Source organism: Mchenga conophoros, linkage group LG19 (assembly GCF_057382185.1).
Source record: "Mchenga conophoros isolate Kocher_MC1m ecotype Shallow Benthic linkage group LG19, M_conophoros_male_GT1.1, whole genome shotgun sequence".
Classification (NCBI taxonomy): Eukaryota; Metazoa; Chordata; class Actinopteri; order Cichliformes; family Cichlidae; genus Mchenga; species Mchenga conophoros.
Window position 1 is genome coordinate 20,957,306 of NC_140544.1, and position 20,480 is coordinate 20,977,785.

Here is a 20,480-nt window from a genome sequence, read left to right on the forward strand (position 1 = left end):
ACTGATTCACTAAACCGGAAGAATAATTGTTTGTGTCACCATGTAAATGTACTGTCATAGATTAGATTTCCAGCATCTGCAGTGATTATTTTCAATTTCATCGGGACTCTAATGTTCACTTATTGTACTGCTGTTTTTGTGTGTTAAATGTGTTGCCTCTGTCTTAATTTTATTTTTCATTTTTCCTCTCCACTTTTAATTTGAAGTCACATGTCACTTGAGCATATTTTTAAAGTATGTAACTGTGTTGTGTGATTGATATGAATACTAATGTTTGGAGCTGAACTCATAAGAGAAATCAGAACTAAGTAAAATCTCATACAAAGACCTTAGTGACTACTCTCTAGTGCAATGTGATCTTTAGATTTAGTATTGGTTTAATTCATAACACAGCTGATATATGGCTGATACAATGAACAAACAGACACAGCATTAGAGAGTAAAAGTGGCTTTGGTTAGACTTTACACAATGGCATCGAGGTGTGGTTTTGTCAAAGGAATTCACATACCTCGAATGCATCAAAATGTGTCAGGCAACAAAGCATTGAGTCATACATTACTTCTCAAGAAGGGTGAGTCTACTTTGTAAGTAACAGTTGATTCGTTGTTAATAGCTCTACTGAAAATCTTTAATTACCTTGTTTACACATGGCCCTCTCAGCCTTGTAATCCGCTGGAGCAAGCAATATATATTTAAGAGTCAGCTGCATTTCTTATGGCCTTTGCATGCAACTTGTTCTGATCAGATTGATTATGTTTCCATGTGTATTCAGCCATGCTTAGATCACCTGATAGCGATTTTATGTGAGTAATTTGCTCTGGTTTTAACATTAGTTTTAAGGTTAAAGCTAGGATTAGCTTTTGGTTAGATAGGAGTTAAAGTTAGGAATGTAGTGGAGAGAATTAAGGTTAGGCTGTAGAATGAAAGAATGAATGCAGTCAGTAAAAGTCCTCACACATGTCGTAAAGTGGCTTTCACAAGGGCTGCAGGCCTGCTCTTAAAAATCCATTATTAATGGACTCTGCTGCTCATGGGCCAATATTCTCTGTCTGGAGCAAAAGAGACAAGCCATTACTGTATTCATCTCATGTACCAAAAGTTAATACAATGTACTTGTGACTAGAGCCTGACTGATATAGGATTTTTAAGACTGATACTGCTACCGATATTTGGTGCTTTAAAAATCTGCTATTACATATAACGACCGATATGTTTTTTTTCTGTAACTTTTGTTATGTGTAGTTATTGAATTGCTCATTACTTTTTACATTTTAATTTGTCAGCTGTTATAAATACTGATAGTGATAGATTTGCAGATAGCTATTGGCCAATAAAATCATCGCTGACAATTGGTCAATTAGCTGTTACCTACATTAACTTATTAGAAAAGCTGTATGAAGTACAATAAAGGTTATCGGTGACCAGTCAGTGTCATGCTTCTATCATGTTGCAACGGCTTATAGAAAATAAAGGAAGTCGTGTTCTTTTGTGGCTTTGAAAAATTCTTAGAGAAGCGTCTGAACTGGAATAAAGCTAAGTAAGAAAAAAAACTGCACCGTCATCAGACAGAAGCCTCTGCTCAAAAGTTGTCTGTGGGTGTCTTTACATCTGTTGGTGGATCCTCATTCTTCTTTCTCTGAGCACTTTTTTTAATGTATCATAAGCTATTTTTAATGTACTGTTATTCAGCAGCTTTATAGAGACGCACAGCATGATTAATTGGCCACCAATGGGGTCATATGGCTGTCATGTGACCCTGGCAAAGACTCAGCAGGAAAACAAAATGAAAAAAAAAAACCCCAAAACAAAACAAGGAAGTAGGCCGAATTGTTTCAGTTACAGGGAACTCCAACCCACAGACGCACAGACGCAGATGCAGTCTTAGAGGTGGCCACGTGCCGAGAGCTGATTCTGCAAGTGGCCTCTAAAATATGAATGATATTGTACTATATTTTTGTGGGTAAGCCTAAAGATATGTATGAACTGAAGCATTGCCTTTGTACCTATATGTATTTTCTTTTCTTTTTTTTGCACGTGAACGTTTCTGTTGTGTGTAAACAAAAAAGGAAACGAGAAGGCATCCTTCGATGAATCTCGAGACAGACTGTCAGAACTTTGTTTGCGGCTCTGAGAGTTGATTCACACAGCTGTCAAGCACACACATGGAGATGCACACACAGAAGTAGTGAGAGATAAAGAAAGTAAACGGTGAAATAATCTACCTCTATAAGCTGGCAACACCGGTCACATGCACACTCAGAATGCCCATGTTAGCACTGTTAAAAGCAACTAGCAGTCTCTCTCTAACTTTCTCTCTTTCACGTGCACAAGCATTTACTTAGACATACACTCATCATTTTGTGCCCACTCATACTTGTTAGAACATTTGAACACTATCCCTGTGTAGGAGTGTGTTATTGGCACAGTGTGTGTGTTTTTGTGTGCATGTAGTTTTGAGAGTGTGAGAGAGCTAGACAGCGGGAGGATGTACTTGAGACAGAAAGTGAGAGAATGAGTTTTGCGATGTGTGCGCGTGCGTTTGTGTACGAGGAAAAGCGCATGTGTGTGCTGGCGTCTGCAGAACACAACGGAGGGGTGAAAAACGACAGAAAACAGGAAGAAGGGAACAAGAAAAGCGCAAGGCCCTGTCTTCAGAAACAGCTGACAGGTTGACAGGTCTGCTGAGACCAACAGAAACAAACATATGGAGACAGAGTGAGAGAGACAAAGGGAGGGATGGGGAAAGGCAGAGACACTGAGAAGGAAGAGGGGGAAGTTGAGACAGAAGAACAGAAGAAGGAGAAAATGCATTTTAGAAGTCTTAACATTTATGCAAACCCCTTAAAATAGGCTATAGCGTTACCTGTTTAACATCAGAGGAAAATCTTTTTTCATCTGTGGTATGTGGTTCACTAGCACTGTGGTAGCGCACGTGTCATGCCAGCAAAGTTAGCTGCAAGTTCAATTGAAAATTCACAGACATGATATGAATGTGAAGTGCAAACAGTGAGAAAGAGAAAGTACGTGATAAAAAAAAAAAATAGATGAACTGCGAATGCAAGACGGGAGGAAAGTGATAAGGTTAGAAAAGAGGGACAAGGATGCAAATAGAATACATGTGTGGCTGTTCAGAATAGAAATTAAAAAAAAGATGTATTATTGAGAGGGGAATTGTCTGTGAGAAAGGAGTATTGTGTAAAACTCTCTGTTCTTTAGGTTTGTATGAGTCCCAGTGTAGATCTACATAATAGTGCAGTTTATTTTTGGTGAATCAGCAATGAAATAAGCCTTTAGCTTTGCCCCCAGTTGAAGAATCACATTTTTAAACATCTTCTTTTGCTCTAAAAGAAGAATGGAATATAAAAAACGGATCAAAGATTTATTTGAATACCCAGTAGAGTTGGCTGTAACATACTGTAATCCACATTCCAGTGAGCTGGTAATGACATTTTCAAAAGTCTGAACTATCATTGTAAGATTACATGCTTTATTGTGTTGTCATCATGAACATGTCGAGTGAATAAAACCTCAAGAATAGCTCCAGCGTTCTGGTTGAGGACAGTTGATGTATTGATGAATGATGGCCACATTTATCAAACTTGTGAATGACAGCGGCGGGGAGAAAAGCTGGTAAAGCTGGTAAAAGGACCTCAGTGTTTCTGGAACTCTGAACCTCATTCACTGTTGGAATGAGAGCAAAGTGCAGATAAAAGAGTGAGACAGACATAGATGGACTTCAGCTGGTTGGAAAACAGAAGCTGGAGGAGCAGAGAGAGTGTGAAAGAGACAGGGAGAAAGAAAGAGAGAGAGAAGGAAGGAGAGGGTAAATGCCAGCTATTGTTGGAATGCCGTAGCAACGTGCAGCAGAAAGGAAGGGGGAGGTGTGTGTGTGTGTGTGTGTGTGTGTGTGTGTGTGTGTGTGTGTGCACAGGGTCAGTGGGTTTTATGCTCAGTTCAAGCTGCTCCTTTTCAAAGATGCGTTGAGTTGTGTTGGCAACCTAGCGACCGTGGGCTTAAATTATTAGCTAGTCTGGATGCATGCCTAAAGCAATCCAGCACTGCATTTCAGAATAGTGTATCAACACTCTGGGAGCTTTACTGAGACATTACTGCTCATTTAAACTACCTGCACTGTTTAGAATACATGCCCATTTAGAAAAAAAAAAAAAAAAAAAAAAAAAAAATAGAATACATGCCCACTGTTGTAATATGGATTAAAAGACTCAACGCTGCATGCAACATCAACATGCTAGCATGCTCAGAATTACAGTGTGTTGATGTTAAGTAGATATAATTTGTCTGTTAACATGCTAACATTTATCACTGAGCAATAAACATAAGATGAAGCTAAGGCTGGAGGGAATGTAATCCTTTTTTTGATGATGGCGCTGGATGTAAAGTTACTTAAACCCCCATATCACCGCTCATTTGCTTCTCTTTAGACTCATCTCTGATCACCATCTGATTAAAATTTCTAGACAATTCATCTGGCAGCTGTGAAGCTGTCTCTTCCTGTACCTAAGACTTAGACCAGCTGAAGGCTTTTCTGTGCAAACATATGCCATACCTTATTGCATTCAAACAATCTGAGTTTGTTTTAAGGTTATGTAGAGCTGAGTGTCTGTATTCTAACCATTCCACTGTCTTTTCTTTGAATTTACAGGATCCCGTCGGCATCTTTGAGCTGGTTGAGCTGGTGGGAAATGGCACATATGGGCAGGTGTACAAGGTGAGACTTATATACACTAAGAATGTCGTTCTGATAGCATGCTCCTCATTCTTATCAGTTTTTTATTTAGCCTCTGCAAGTAGCCCGCGTGAAACAAAGAAAGACAATGTAAATGAAGGAGCATAGGAAATAATACAGGAGATAAAAGAAACCCCACAGCTGTGGTGAAACTGTAGATGTGTAAAAGTACGATAACCTGCTAATTTTTCTTGTCCCTTTAAATAACACTTTACTCTCTTTACTGTTTTTAGACCTCTCTTATCTCAGCAATGCTTTAACCTTTTGAGGTTTTTCTGGGACACAGGAAGTACTCGTGCTAAGTCGGTCTGCATTTGTGACATCACTGTGGTTTGTGCTTTTTGTTGTCAGATGGGCTCAGCTGTTTCCCACAGTTATTGAAACAGAATCTCTCAGTCCATGTCACTGTCTGAGCTTCCTCTTCTCTTCATGACAGCCTGTCGTTCTCTGTTCCTTGCTTCCTTTTCCTGATTCTGCTGCTTTATTTTGCCTCTCTGCAGGATAGGGAAGCAGCCTGTGTCACTCTGTTTAATGACCCCTAGTTGGAATAAATATGTTTAAATATATGGACCGATAAAATATGTGGACAGCCTCTGACTCTGAAAGCCTTCAGTGCATGTATTTTGCATGCTTGAGGATGTGTCTAATGAACCAGAGACTTACGGTCAGGTGGTGATGGAGAGGAGCCTATTTAACCAAATGAAAGGTCAGACAAAGGTCAGACATACTTATCCACACTTCTAAAAATATGTGTGTGTGTGGTTGTTTGTAAGATCCAGAAAGGACGAAAAACAGAAATAATAGTAGAATCTTTATTTTTTTAGTCTACAAATAAATAAATAATAATAATAAAAAATATTGTTTGAAACTTCAGGCCCAGGTTGGTCTTAAACTTTTTCAGTCACTTGACCAAGAAATTTTCCATGACACACACACACACATACATGCCGCTTTCTCCCCTCTGATACACATTTACCTCACACAATGTGAGTGCTTTGTTAAGGCTATACTTTACAGTCCCACTCACCCGTATTTATTTAACAATTAAGCTGATTTGATAAATTAGCTTATTTTTGTGGCTAAAAAAAGAATCATAGGCTCAGTGCCAGACTGGAATATGATGATTAGGAAAAAGGGCTTGCTAGTCATTCCTCTTTGTTACTGTATGGAAGTGGGGGAATGCAAATTTAATGACAAATGGCTTGAGAATAATGGTTACTCTTGGTGGTACAAGTATGTGCCTGGAAATGCTTACAAAGCAAACTGTGCTGCGTGTTGAAAACTGTAACAATGGGATCAAATTTAGGATGATAATGAGGTTTGAAGTGTTGTTTCTCTTCTCAGAATGGTAATTGGCTGTTGGGTTTTCCGGTTTCTTTTTTCATATGTGATATGAATCCTCATATATTTAGATTTTGGACTGCCAGTTTAATTTTAATGAAAAAAATGAAGGCCTATCTGTCATAATAGCTGTATGAAAGGGACAAACATAGCAGAAAAAAAGATTAAACTTCAAATATCATCCTGTTCAGTGCTCTATAAATACAGCTTAAACTAGGAAAGATCAGTCTCAGACACAGAGATAAGCAGCAGAGTCACTTGAGCAAAAATGTCATCTATTTTAAATTTCTCACACAGCTGAGGTTCCTCTTTCAGGCAGGCTGCCTGAAGAGGATCAACGTTTTTTGAGCAGGTGAACCTCTGACTCACTGAGATGATAAACTGACCTTCAGCCTGGCGGGTATTAGTGAAGTGGAATTGCTCTGGCTCGTTCTGAATCATTTTAAACACTTGTTATATGAGAAAAATAACACAGGACAATATCATTCTTTAGAGCTGTGGTATCTCTGTTCTGCATCAGTGAATCCTTGTCAGCGTGCTGTGCAGTTTGCCTTTTTTCGCTCAGATGAAAAGAGCAGAAGGAGATAAGAGTCAGACAGACTGCAAAAATGATTTGACTCTTTGTTTTGATTCCCAAAATATATTCAAGTTGCTCAGGGGCCAGTTTTTCTGATGTTTATGTGATCACAGAGTACAAGTTAACAAGTTATGCCTTGATTTGTGGTGTGCTACAGTTTCAAATAAACCATAAATAACAAGTAAAAAAAATCATATGGATGAAAAAAAAAATTAAAGCTAGCTTTGAGGTTATTAAAACTTTAATAAGTTTTAATTTTTAATAAGTTTTAAGGCATTTTTACATCTACACTTTAACTGAATAGAAAGATTATAAGAAAAAGTAAAAAAAAAAAGTGTTTTCTCAATTCTATTCCTACAGCAGGAAAAACACAAAATGAGTTTGCCTTATTCTGCTGTAGTAAATTGCACTCGGTGAACTATGTGTATAGTGAAGCTATAGGTTTACTATGCATGCATGGTTTTGTGCATCCATTTGTGTGTGATAGCAGCATTGTTTTATATTATTGGTTAAAGAAGGGCACTAATGTGCCACATAGTTCCACGTTTGTGTGCCTGTGAGCAAGAGATAACAGGTTTATCAGCAATTCCATTACTCCATCTAGTTAAATGATACAGATCTGGCTCTCAGTTCTCTTTCCACCATCTCTCTTTCACTCCTTTCCTTCTTATATATGCCTAAAATCTTATCACAATAAAAAACTATCTATCCACATTATCATTTTTGTTGTAGTTTCTTTGACAGCAGAAATAGTTCAGAGACGTAGCCAATGATAGAAAATATTTTTACCCTGCCTTCACTCCTCTCACATGAGAGATCCATGGTGGTTATGTTGCTAGTTCTTCCTCCTCTGCCTGCACATCCTCTTACTTTTCATCCTTTTGCTTTTGTGGATTTCTCTTATCAATATATAATCACGTTCATTCTTTTGTTTCCTCTGTTTTCTGTATTGAAACATCCCCAGTGAACTCTACTTAAGGGGGGACAGTGTGCCTACAGTATGTGCATATATATATATAGCTTCTACTGCCAGGTTTAAAAGGGCCATAAATAGAGAACATGGGTAATGCTGAATAATTAAATACCTTCTCTCTCCACTTCCCTCTCTCGTCATCTTCCACTCTCTCGGCTTCCTCCTTTAGATTTCACTGTTGTCCCTGTGCCTCATCTGTATTCCCCACTTTTATTCCCTTTATTTAGCCATCACCTCCACTCACTCTCTTGTTATACTTATAATACTTCTGTTATGTCCGTCTTCCTTTCTTTCTTCCTGATGCCTGTGAATATTTTATGTCAGCTGTACTTCTCCAAATGAGGAAAGACTCCTCACCTCTTTTGGCACTATAGGATATAGGAAGAAACTGACAGGTTGCCTTATTGACTGACAGGGTTATTGATCTGCTAATTGATTAATCACAGTTTCTTGCCATTCCCGTGGGAGAAGTGATTTTTCAGCTTGATGGGCAAAAAGACAACTAGAGATGGCAACTAATCATATCATGGTCACAGGAGTGCAAACTGATACACGCATTCACACACATGGATGGATGTGTGACACCCATATACATCATCTCATCAACTGTCTCCTTGGCCTTCACAGCAATAAACCATTTTATACTTTTGCGTGTGTTTGTGTGTGTGTTGTTTGCACATATCGGCCCCTCCCCTCTCTGTGACTTTGCTGTCTTCACACAGTGAGGAAGCAGTAAAAATAAGTGGAAAGAAGGCGACCAGTCTTTTTCTCTCTGGTGGCAGAACACATCCACTCTGCTGCTGCTGCTGCTGCTGCTGCTGCTTACTGCACCCTCTTTAAATATTCACTAGTCAGTCTGAAAGACACACACACACACACACACACACACACACACACACACACACACACACACACACACACACACACACACAGTGAAGAAGACGTGACAGTTGAGGACCTGGGCCGTGTGGGCTTTTCTAGTGTATGCTCACCCACTGTGACAGTGATGCTGTAAAGAGAGCACCTGCATGGTTTCCGGTTATTGCACTGGTGTACGTGTGTCTAAATCAATGTGTATACAAGGATCGTGCAGTGTCTGACATTTCCTCTTGTCACTGTGTATGCTCCTTTCATGTGTTCAGCAGTCAAGGTCGTGTGTATTCTTCTGAAAATGTCATGGGTTTCACTTATCCTGAAAATGATGTTTTTGTTGTGTTTTTTTGTTGTTGTTGTTTTTTTACCTGCAGTGCTCTGCCTGTCTTGCTCCCCTCCCCGGTTCTTCTCCTCCTCCTCCTCCCTCCCTGCCCTCTTAAGGAACTGAATAAAACTTCAAAGGTGTTTCTTTTTTATCTTCCTTATCTGCTGGAAGTCACGCAGCAAAGGACCATGGGAGATTTTTCCCTCTGCACGCTTGCCACAGACTCCTTTTTAACACACACACACGCAGACACGGAACACACGAACACACATATCTCAGAGAAGCAGCATGAAGTAAGAAAGTCTGGCATAAAAGACTTCAAAACAGTATGATAGATAGAGGGACTTCATTTACTCCTCTTGTTTGATGTTCTAAACTCCGCCAGCTAGTGTTTCACAGCAGGAAAGAAGATCAAGCAAAAGCAAGCATATACACATATACAGTTTGTATCTCTTTGAAACTAGTCATTCTTGGATCGTGCTAAAATTGGCAACACGACATATGAGTGGTTGGCATTACGTGTTGTGAGGAATGTGCCTTCCGCTCCATTTCAGTTGATTTTTAACAAAGGTTAACTATCAAGTATTGATTGTGAAGTTAACAGGTTTGTAATTTGAATGCCAAATATTTGGGTTAATTGAAGATTTATGGATTTCCTTCTAATACTAGTCACATCGAAAACACTTTCACTGGCACGGTTGGAGATAGAATGAAGTCTAAAATATATGGCCCTTTTTTTAAATTTTTTTTTATTTTGCACATTCTGCAAATGGTGATTTTTTTTTGGTTTTGGGGTATAATGGTAAGTAACGTCAGAGAGCTCAAGATAATGTCTAGAGCTTGTTTTGCCAAGCCCAAATCATAAAAACAAAGAAAAAGCACAAATCCCCTTTAAGAAGCTGGAACCAGCCTTGTTGCTGAATCAGGAAAACCTATTTCCATGTTTGTTTTCACCATTGTGACAGTGTATTCTTACAAGATTTAAATTCATTTTATTTTATCTAAAGGAATATGTAAAAACTGAATGATTGATCAATAATTACACTTTACCGTGACATGTTCTAGTTTGACTAGATGCCAGGCAGCTTAGTATAATACAATATTTTTGTAATGTGAGTGTTTTATTTGGGTATAAATGTAATTCTTTTGCAAATCACACTGTAGATGTTCATAGATTTAGCATCCACCATAAGCACAGTGGTAATGAGAAATTATAATCATTCTCTGACTCCCCTAAAAGATGTATAGGCTACAGTCATGTTTTATAAGCTGCTGGTAGTGTGATAGCAGGCTGACATGTGCAACTACAGAGTGACATGTAAATGTAAAAGAATGTCGTGCTGAATGGCAGGATTAGTGTCCATACTGCTCGCAGAGGGTCGCAGCTGGAAGCACATGCAGCTCAGGTGTAATTTGTTTTTTTTTTTGTGTACACTACTTGAATATGTGTGTGTTTGTGTCTGCCTGTTGCCATATATAACACATGTCCCTGGTGGTGGTGTTGTTGTGGTTTCCATTGTCACTCTGTTTCAATATAACTGTTCTACTGTAATTTCTGCTGTTTTTCCACACACACACACACACACACACACTCTCTCACACACACACACACACGTGCTTCAGTCTCTGGAGTCATTATGAATGAACTGTGAACCGTGACTGAGGTGGATGTTACTGTGGGGCCAGCAGATGTGCTTGTTTTTACCATATACAGAGATACACTCACGCACACACAAACTCACACCTGGCAGTGTTTTCATTAGCCTACATCCTCTCTCTATCTTCCCCAAGGCCACACGTCCCACTTACCCACAATGCACTCCTGCCGCCCAGACCAGAGTCAATTAGCCATAGCTGATGTCAATAACAATCTCTCCTTCTGTCTTTGCTTTTCTTTCCCAGTCTGTCTCTTTCTACTGTATATTTCCCAGTTATAGAGCAGCCTCTTTTTCACTGATACTGTCATTGAGCTTAAAACAACTTTTTCGCCACTTGAAATGTTCATCAATAGGTAATTCAATAAGCTATACCAGCCCTCACTCTCTATTATCCTTCATTTGCTGTGTCTTCTCCTTTTTTATGGCCTTTAGCTGCATTTTCTTTGTTTTTCCACTCTAACTGCTTTTCATCTAAAATGCTTTTTCTCTTCATGTGTTCTGTCCTCCATACCCTCGCTCATCTGTTTCTTCCTATCTCTCTTTCACCTTCATCCTGCACAGTAAATCAGCTTGGCTGTTCGTTTGACCTCCAGAGCTGCTGGAGCGTGATGCCGAAGTGCTGAACCTGCCGCTTTTCCTCTTCACAGCAGCCCTTCTCCCTCGCTTGGGCACATTGCGAATCACTTACTCTCTCTTTTCTTGCCTGTTTGACAGCAGTTGCATTTAGAGGGAGAAGTGTTTCCTTCCAAATTTAAAAAAATTTCAGCAGTTTTATTTGAAATGAGAGATAAGGTCAAAGTAATGAGCAAATGGATCAATGAATTCATGTTTGATTAAGATCAGATCGTTTTAGATCCGTTTCAGAGACAAGGTCAAGCAGTTATTTGGTTGGATTTTAACAACAGAAAGCTAAATAAAGCATTTGTGTACATTACATTTGTGTATGTGGGAGATTGTGTTTCAGTCAATTTGAGTCTGTCTACCATAAACAAGCTCCAGTAACAGATTATTCTGTTAGTGTTTACCTAGTTCGTCACAAAGCAGGTATTATGATAAGGCTAAGCTTTGACTATTTTCTGACATGTATGCACAGATACCAAAATAAATATACACACTCACAGGTCATAGGCAGTGTCAGATATGTTTGCGATCATTTTAAACTATTTAGTGTGATTGTATTTGTCATTATGAGGCAGTATGAATCCTTTCCCTGAACCCAGATTAGGTTGTTTTTTGTGTGTTTGTTTCTACTAGCTTGTTAATTAGCTGGCTGTACTGTGAGCAGGCAGGTTAATAAGCGGCTATATTTCAGACTACTGATAAATTATTGCTTCAGTAGGCTTTAGATGTTAACAGTGGTTCATTCAGAATGAAATCAACACTTGCAGGATTTCTAACGCAAAATTCAAATTAGCTGTATTCCACCACCCATCAATAATAGCTTCTAAACTATTCTACAGATCGTTGCGCTCATCTTTCTTTTCCCTCATCACCTTCACCTTAGTTCCTTTAATAATTGTTCTCTACAAAATCTGTGCTGGTGTATGTTTTCCTCACATTTGCTGGCTCTTGTTATGGCTTCTCTTTAAATCTTCTTTCATCTCAGTCTGTCTTCCTCTTTTTCTTTCTCATGCCTGAGCGTGAGCACAGCCTCGGGGTGCTTCTGTATTTCCTGGCTAGTGCAGGAGTAGATTGGAATGGAGGCCTTTGTCACTTTTATTTACTGCCTCACTGATTTCACGACACCGTCTTCTGCGCGTTGTGTGTATGCGAGATGCTTCTGTGTGTGTGTTTCTGTGTGATCACGTGTGAATGCGGAATGATTGCAGGTGTTTGAACTGCAATGAGGTGTGTCTGGGAGTATTGCCCCTTTATTTCTTTGGGAGCCTTCCAGCAGAACTGTGTTTGTAGTGTTCGTTAGCCAAAAGTGGCTTTTAGTCTGCCTCATAGCTCCAGCACCTTCTGCTGAACAGGATGGGTTTGTAATAAAACCGGTGGGCGTTGATATAGAGGTACAGACTGAAACACTGGTTATCTGAAATCCTTCAACCCTGAGACTGCCTCACTTTGATATGTGTGTGTGTGCGTGTGAAGTGGGGGGCACCTCTACGTCAGACAAAACAAGCACAAAAAAACATGCACACGGTGATAGTCCTGGTGCACACCATTCAGACCTTCTCCCCTAAGATGCTGTTACTATGCAAACAGGCCCTGCGCTATGACACAATGCATTGCTGAAGCTGAAGCAATTCCTAAAGTCTGTGTTTATTTGTGTGGATTACTATAATGGCACAGATTAGGATTATGGCCTGACCCATTTCCTTGTTACAAAGAGACGGCAACTCAATCTGGCAGTCTGTTTCCTGTTTAGTGTGCATGCATTCGAATGCTTTAGCATATGCAGAATGTTTACTTATTTATATACCTTGGAAGAAAATGACAGATCCAGGTTGTAGAACCATGGCGGCCTCACCTTTCATTACTCAGTCTTTCAAAAAATGTGTTAAGTTGTGTGAAATATCAGTGAGCAAAGTAAAAAACAAACAAAACAGGCATAAAGATTGGTTAATATCCATCTGGTAACCACTTGTTGAAATATGTATATTCTGTGAGTGGTTGGCTGGGGGGTTTTGGAGGTTGATTGCATTCGCTGTTGTGGAATTGATCACAAAGAGGTACATGGTGCTGCACATAAAACTTCTTTGGGAAATCTTTGGTTCCTGGAAGGTTGCTGCGGTTATCTGTAATGTCAACGCTCACAAACTACCCACCAACCTGTAGTGAAACTGTGAAAAGTGTAATGCAGAACAAAAACAGAGACAGTTTGTCTTCCAAGTAAAGGTTTTTGAAATGTGGGCAATGCAGTGGTAAGGCATAACTTTTACTTTGAAGGTGAACATTCTCCATTTCTCATTTGCGTTGCATTTTTCAAGTTAAAGAGGAAGTGAAGACTCAGATGATGAATGTTTGCAGAGAAGTTAATGTCTTTCAAGCAAACTTTTTCATCTAGCACCTTTTTTCTTTTACCAATTTCACCCAGCGACAGACAGCAACCTCCAGCAACCACTCAGAAAATACACATTTTTCCCTCTGACCCGTGGTTGCTGGATGGTCACTAACTGTCTGTTCCTATGTGGTTTTAGTGTACACAGGACCAAAGTATACAAAATAAACAGTTTTGTATTCATTAAAAATTAGAACTAGCAGTTTGGTCCGTACTGTAAGCTCATTAGAAAACTGTTTTCTCGGGTCATAGATGGCGTGAACAGGACGGTTGTTTTTTCATGCTCTCATTCAGAAAACATCTGCACAAGTGGATTTCTTTTTGCAACCAGAAGGAATGGAGCTTTAAGGAATATTGGCTTCACTTTTCACATCCAAAGGCTACACTCTATAGTCACAATATTAAACGTGCCAACAGCCTCCTTAAGTAGCTGTCAAGTGTCCAAGTTGATTTTTATTTTTTCTGAAATAAATGAAAGTTTGCAACTGCATTGAAAGTATTAATATAAATGTTAAATAATAATCATTTGGAAAAATATAGCCTTATTTTTTAAAAATATCACATAGCTCATTTTGTCATCAAAAAGAAAATCTGGATGCCTTCTCCTGACCTTGCAGCTTGGCCACAGGGACAGAGGCAGCATGAAATGTCGCTCTCTCACCGAACGTGTCTTCAGCACGTCCTCTTCCACTCTCTCTCCCTCACGCTTTATCCCACCTGAACTCTTCTTCTAAAAAAACAATCTCCCGGAACAGGACTGTCTTTGTATTTGAGCATGCGAGTGTCTCCGTATATTTTAGTATCGTGTTCACTTTATTTGTGCCAACTTAGACCGTTGCTAGGCTACGACAGGAAGTGTCCTGCATAGTAAATGTGTCCTGAGTTGTAGAGGTGTTTGTGTATGTGTGTGTGTGTGTGTGTGTGTGTGTGTGTGTGTGTGTGAGTCTCGTCTGTGTGATTGACTTGGCAAGGGCAGAGATGCACACACAAAGAAATAAAATATACACGTGCACACACAGTCTCAAACACACATGTCTTGGGCATCACAAGATTCAGTATCGGGCTGTGTTTTGGCATTAGCTAGCAGGTTTGTGTCCCCTCGCTGAGGCTGCAAACTAAAACCGGTGAAGAAATACTTCCTTTTGCAGTATCTGCATTTGTGCTTGTCAACATTCAGCTACTTATAACAGCAAAAAAATATAAAGAGAATCCTAACACACAAACATACACATAAGATCTTTCTCCATACGCTGCAAGTCCTTCACTATGTTTTACCATTACTTGGCAGCAGTAAGTAATTATAATTATGTGTTGATGATAATTACTGGAATTGGTGTGCTCTGTCAGGCTGACACCTCCCCGGTGCTGCACATGAACATGGAAAATAAAGCCCAAGAGATGAGAAAGCGATGAGTTATCAGACGTATGATTGGTTGGGAGTTTTTTCCTTTTTTGTGACAGTATGAACTTAAAGACAGCATGGTGAATGGTTAGCCAAATCAGTCCATTATAATTCTCAGCAGCTACAAAAAATTAGGACACAGACAAAGAGTGTTCTCAGGTAAAGTAGTGGAAGTGGAATTTCATTCCCAGAAACATGGGAGGATCTTTTGGAGTGCTTAAACCTGCCTGGGCTAAGTCAGCATCACCGTTTACCACCAGTAATTGTCTTGTATGTATTGTATTTGACATATTGATGTGGTTCATAATGTCATGCTGATGGAATTTTAAGTACTGCACTGTTTTATGTTTTATGAGTTTTTTAGTTATGTGGTTGCATCTTGTCTATTTGGGACAACAGATTAAATTTGAAAAATTCACATTAAAGAAAATAACAGTGTTGTTAAGTAAAGATGCTAAAACATATAAGGATAAGATGCTTTTATGTACACCGGATTATACTAGTCCTGATATTGAAAACCAAGTTGCTGAAAAACAAGAAGCTTTTCCTTATGAGGTGCATTTTCCACTACGAATGGAAGAAGATGGTTGAGGGGAGGGATGGATGGAGGGATGGATGGGTTAACAAAGAATTTTCCTAGTCTGAGTAAGCATGCAGTTTAGTTTAGTCTTGGGCTGCAGTTGTTGTGGTTGGCATTTAAAAAAAAAAAAGCCAAATCAATCATTTGAAAAATCATTATTGTTTGCAGCACAATTTACTTAAATTTACCTCGTCTCTCAGTTGTTCTAGAGGCATTTTCCAACTTTTTCGCCAAAATGAATCATGATCTGTGCTGCTGTCATAGGAGATGACAAACAGTTTTACAAATTGACACAAATTAAGAGTAAGAGGCTTTGATTTTTAAAATTATTCCCTCAGTTTGTTTGGTCGATCCGTCAAAAAGAACAGTCACCCCATTTTGAATTTCCAGCTTATACAATAGTTCATCAACTCCTGACCTGGAGGGATGATGCCAAGTCCTTCATCATGTGACCACCTAAAGGCTAATTGGAGATCAGTTTGGTATCAGTTTGCTGTCTCCATCACAGCGCGGTCATCCAAGCGGAATAAACGTAGTCGATTTAGGCTGTTATCGCTCAAACACACCTGGCCTAGCGGCATCACAGCTCCATGTGGATTTGTGTGTGAGTGACAGATGTTTTGCTTTCATATGTGGTCAAAATAGCTCCACAGGATTGAAAAAGGAAGAAAAATGTGTTATGGACATACTGAGCAAAGTAAAGATACTTTCCTATCTAATTTAGATGAATAATGTATTCAGTTTAAGTTCATTATCCAGTATTCTCTGTATTATGACTGAATAGATCAACTAGATGAAAGTGTTTGTGTGCAGAAGCAGCGGTATATCCTCATTTTACATGCACACCCAGGCCCACCTCAGTGAACTACCTCCTGTGGTTTGAAGAAGGTTCTATATGCATTAGCAAGGTTCTGCTCTTGTCATATTTGCCTGTCAGATTCAAAACTGAATGGTATTTTGTTCCCATTACCGTTCAGCTCAGTCATGCTCATGTTCAACCTGCTTTTCATAGGTCACTAGGCTGAGCTGTGAGGCATGAAAGAGAACAAAATCCAAGAAACATACAAAGGAAAAATAAGCGACAAATTTACAGGAAGGAAGTGAAAAATAATGAAAGGCATAAAGAGGAGATTGTGAGAAGTTAAGCGGGTAAGATAATGAGAGAGAGAGAGCCACAGGGATAAAACAGAGTGAGGTAGATAGAGCGAGAAACTGTAGATCTAGGTCAGAAAAGAAAAGCAGTCAACACATGAGTGGAGGAAGGGATGAACAAGCCTCTCGGGCTCAGCGCTTGTCTTTCTGAATGGGACAGATCAGAGAGAGAGTGGGCCATCCCTCTGAGAAAGAAAGAGGAAGAAGGATAAAAACATCATTTTAATACTGTGTGAAATTCTTTTTCCAATATTTATCATCGTAAGGGCTGCAGCTGCTGATTATCAAAGCTCAAAAAAGCTTAATCTCCAATGTGACATCCATTGGATGCACCAGCACCCCAAACCAAGCATTGTAAACAGAATGTTGCTCCGACGACATCAGTGACAGTGAAGTCAGACACCACATAAAAAAGAGGAGCTGGGGTGGAGGTGGGTTGCATAATGGTTTGCAGATGTGCAGCAACCGTAGGCAGACTAAAGCATGTATGCGTGCCATTTAAGAGATTTGCTAGGTGGATATGTTGGTATCATCTGAAACATCAACTGAGGCGGGCTTGCATCAAGATCAACTGATGCCCTGGAATTACATTTGAGCTTGAAGTAGTGGCCTGCTTAAATGAATGCTATGCTTCACAGTACATAATGAAAGGATATCTTGCATAACCAACATTCACATGACAGCTTCGAGAACAACACATCAAATACTCGATAATTAAATTTTTGTGTCTTCTGTGTTTTATGCACGCAACCAGAAATGCGAAACCAATAATCTGTGGTTTTACATTGTACTGGCTAATATGTCGCTAATATTCTACTAAGTAATTAACGCACAGACATGTTGGACTGATTATTAATTTTTACACAGCTTATAAATATATTTTAGGTCTAATAGCCAAGCTAACTGTTCCCTCCATTTCAAGTTGTTAAATTAAGTTAGCCTGGCTCCTAGCTTTGATTCTAAATTTAATGTACAGGCATGAGAATGGCACACATCTTCTCATCAAATTCTTGGCAAGAAAGCAAATAAGTAATATATCATAATGTTCAAATACTGCTTTAACCCGTCTCTCTCGGAAGTTCCCAGAACTTAAGATACTTTAATTGCACGTGGTGCAACTAGCAGTTCAAAACCCAAATTATATAAAACAGAAAAGAGGAGAAAAAAAGGAATCGGCAACTATTTATATGCCTGGCATGTTGTTGATGAAACAGCCAATTAACTAATGGTTTTATTACTTTACCTTTGTCTTTCCTTATTCTTTAGATAATGTTATTCACACATCGTCATGTTACCTAATTTGGTAATATTATTATAGCCCAGCCCCAGCCTATTTCTGAATTGGCAAATAAATGAACGGGAGAGGACAAAGACAGAGCAGGAGATGAAGATGAACAGGCCGTGCTAATTCTTTTCTGTTGCTCCTTTCACACTAGGTCATTTAATAAGGCTGGATGGCATTACTGCTGCAGGAAAAAGGAGAAGTGGAGGGAGGGAGGCTGTCAAGGTGGCTCGGAGTAATGAATCTTTATCCAGCTCTGATGATATCCATGTCCACTATGTATTTGACACGTTCTCTCTCTTGCCCTCTCAGCCACTTCGTAACTCCCTCAATCATTCTCTCTCCCGCACTCACCATGTCTTTGTGTGCACATGTGTGGGTGTTTGCAAGAGTTTTTCTGTCAGTGTGAGTAGTAGAAAAAAGGGAGCTCTTATTATGCTTTCTGTGTGTGTCGAAGTGCGCGTGTGTGAGCGTGTGAGAGAGGGTTTCTGGTTTGTAAGTGGCTGTAATTCCTTTGTTGGTCTTCAACAAAGCCAGTCCTTGTGCTTGTGGAATTGGGGCAGTCTGATCCTAATGAGAAATCCCTGGTCAATCTTTCCAGCTCTTTTACTCTCACAGAATCTGAACTGCATATTTATGTATGAGTGTGTGTGTGTGTGTGTGTGTGTGTGTGTGTGTGTGTGTGTGTGTGTGTGTGTGTGTGTGTGTGTGTGTGAGAAAGCGAGAAAAAGAGGCCGATCACAGTGTTCAACCATCCAGTGGTGCTTAGTTTGCATTGTGTGGTGCTGAATTGTGACACAATGAATTATCATATTCAAATCCCAACTTTCTTTTCAGCAATAAATCAGCAAGTTTAAAAGAGTTTTTTCCAGTCCCAGAATAGTTGTGTAATAAAAAATTCAACTCCTGGAATTAATATTCCCTCGTTCAGGGACCTCAGCTGATAGCATATAATAATGTTAACAATATTGGCTGTCATCTTGTGGGATCCCATAAAATGTACCAGCGTTTTGTTGCCACATATAGCTCTTAATATCACTTTCTCAAATGGAAACATACTGCGGTGCCCTTTGAAGTGGTGACAGAAATGATCTGTGAATGATTATATATTATATTATATAACACTGATATCATACTTTCATCCTTAGATCAGTCTTTAGCAGAAGTTTATTTGGAATCCACCTAAACATCAGTTGACCTATTGAGTAACACAACTTTATTTATACGCCTTTTGTTGACCATCAACATTATTTCACTGTTGAATAACATCCAAATCTCATTCAAACAGTGAAAGCTCTCAAGATTTTAATCAGGTAAAGTGAGTTTTGGCGAGCCAGTGGATGCAACTGATCTGCTAAAACAACACGAAAATACAATGTGAGGCAGTGAGAGTGACTAATGACCAATAACAGGGTGCAGAGACTGTAAAATCACTCCTGCAAATGAACTGCAAAGCAATGCAAGCACCAACTTTAAGCTATAATTTGGCACTACTCTTACCAAAGCATTGCTAGCCTGTGTATTTGCTACAGCTTGTTATCAGAATGACCCTTGGATTAAAGCCCTCAGGAGGTGCTTTAGAGCCAGGCCCTGAATGCCATCTGGTTTATAACAATTCTACCAGCAGAACAGTCCTGCCCTTGTTTTGTGTGTGTGTGTGTATGTGTGTGTGTGTGTGTGTGTGTGTGTGTGTGTGTGTGTGTGTGTTTGGGCTAGCGCTGCTAGGCATTTGGGCAGACAATAACATTCTAATCAGCTGAGTTAAGATAGGTGAAAGTAATAGCCATCAGTGGTTTTAGCATCTTTAGCCCTGTTAGCTTCATTAGTTAATCACAGCCACAGATGCTCTGTTGCAAACAAACCACTTGGGCCTTTCATTTGCCCCTCAGCTTCCAATCTCCTGTTTTCATGCCTCGTAGCTCCCCCAGGCTTCTGCCTAGCCTTGATATTCGGCAACATTCAAGGTCTGCTGATTGGCAGTCTTTATTTCTCTCAGAAACAGATTTGTGTTGTTGACCATTATTTGCAATTCCCTTGGCTAGAGTGACAGCAAGGATGATTTCTGATATGTCTTTCCATTTCTGTCGCTTCAACTTCCCAGACTCCACTGTTAAAAGATAATAAATATGCTAGACCTGCAAATTATAACGAGCAAATTTCTTCCTATTATATGGAATTGTTTGTCACAGATTTCATCAAGATAACGCGCGGATTGTATCTTTACAGAAATTACAGATTTTCCTTTTAAACAATGCTATTTCTTGTTTAATCTAAATGTTTTAAGTTCAGTGTGATGACTGAAAGCAAAGGAGGAAGCAAATGTGCTAATGTGCTGCGTTCTTGGAAAAAGTTGCATTAAATGAACATTCACATTTCTGCCTTTTTTCTTGTACTTACTTCCTTTGCTTCTTCCACCAGGGCTGCCATGTTAAGACGGGGCAGTTGGCAGCAATCAAGGTCATGGATGTCACAGGGGTAAGACACACATACATGCACTTTGGCATTTGCTCACACACCCACACGTACCCACACACAGAATATCATCTCAAGTGATTATACCAGTGT

General features: G+C 39.4%; 1 protein-coding gene across 7 annotated transcripts in view; it reads left to right on the forward strand.

The window, feature by feature from the left end:
• The window catches only part of LOC146552178 (traf2 and NCK-interacting protein kinase-like), a 54,995-nt gene that overhangs the window by 6,082 nt on the left and 28,433 nt on the right, over nt 1–20,480 (forward strand). For all 7 annotated transcript variants that reach the window (XM_085256781.1, XM_085256782.1, XM_085256784.1 and 4 more), the window contains exons 2-3: nt 4,665–4,730; nt 20,334–20,390. In XM_085256781.1, coding sequence (XP_085112907.1) covers nt 4,665–4,730; nt 20,334–20,390 — 123 coding nt within the window. The remainder of the gene's footprint in view (nt 1–4,664; nt 4,731–20,333; nt 20,391–20,480) is intronic.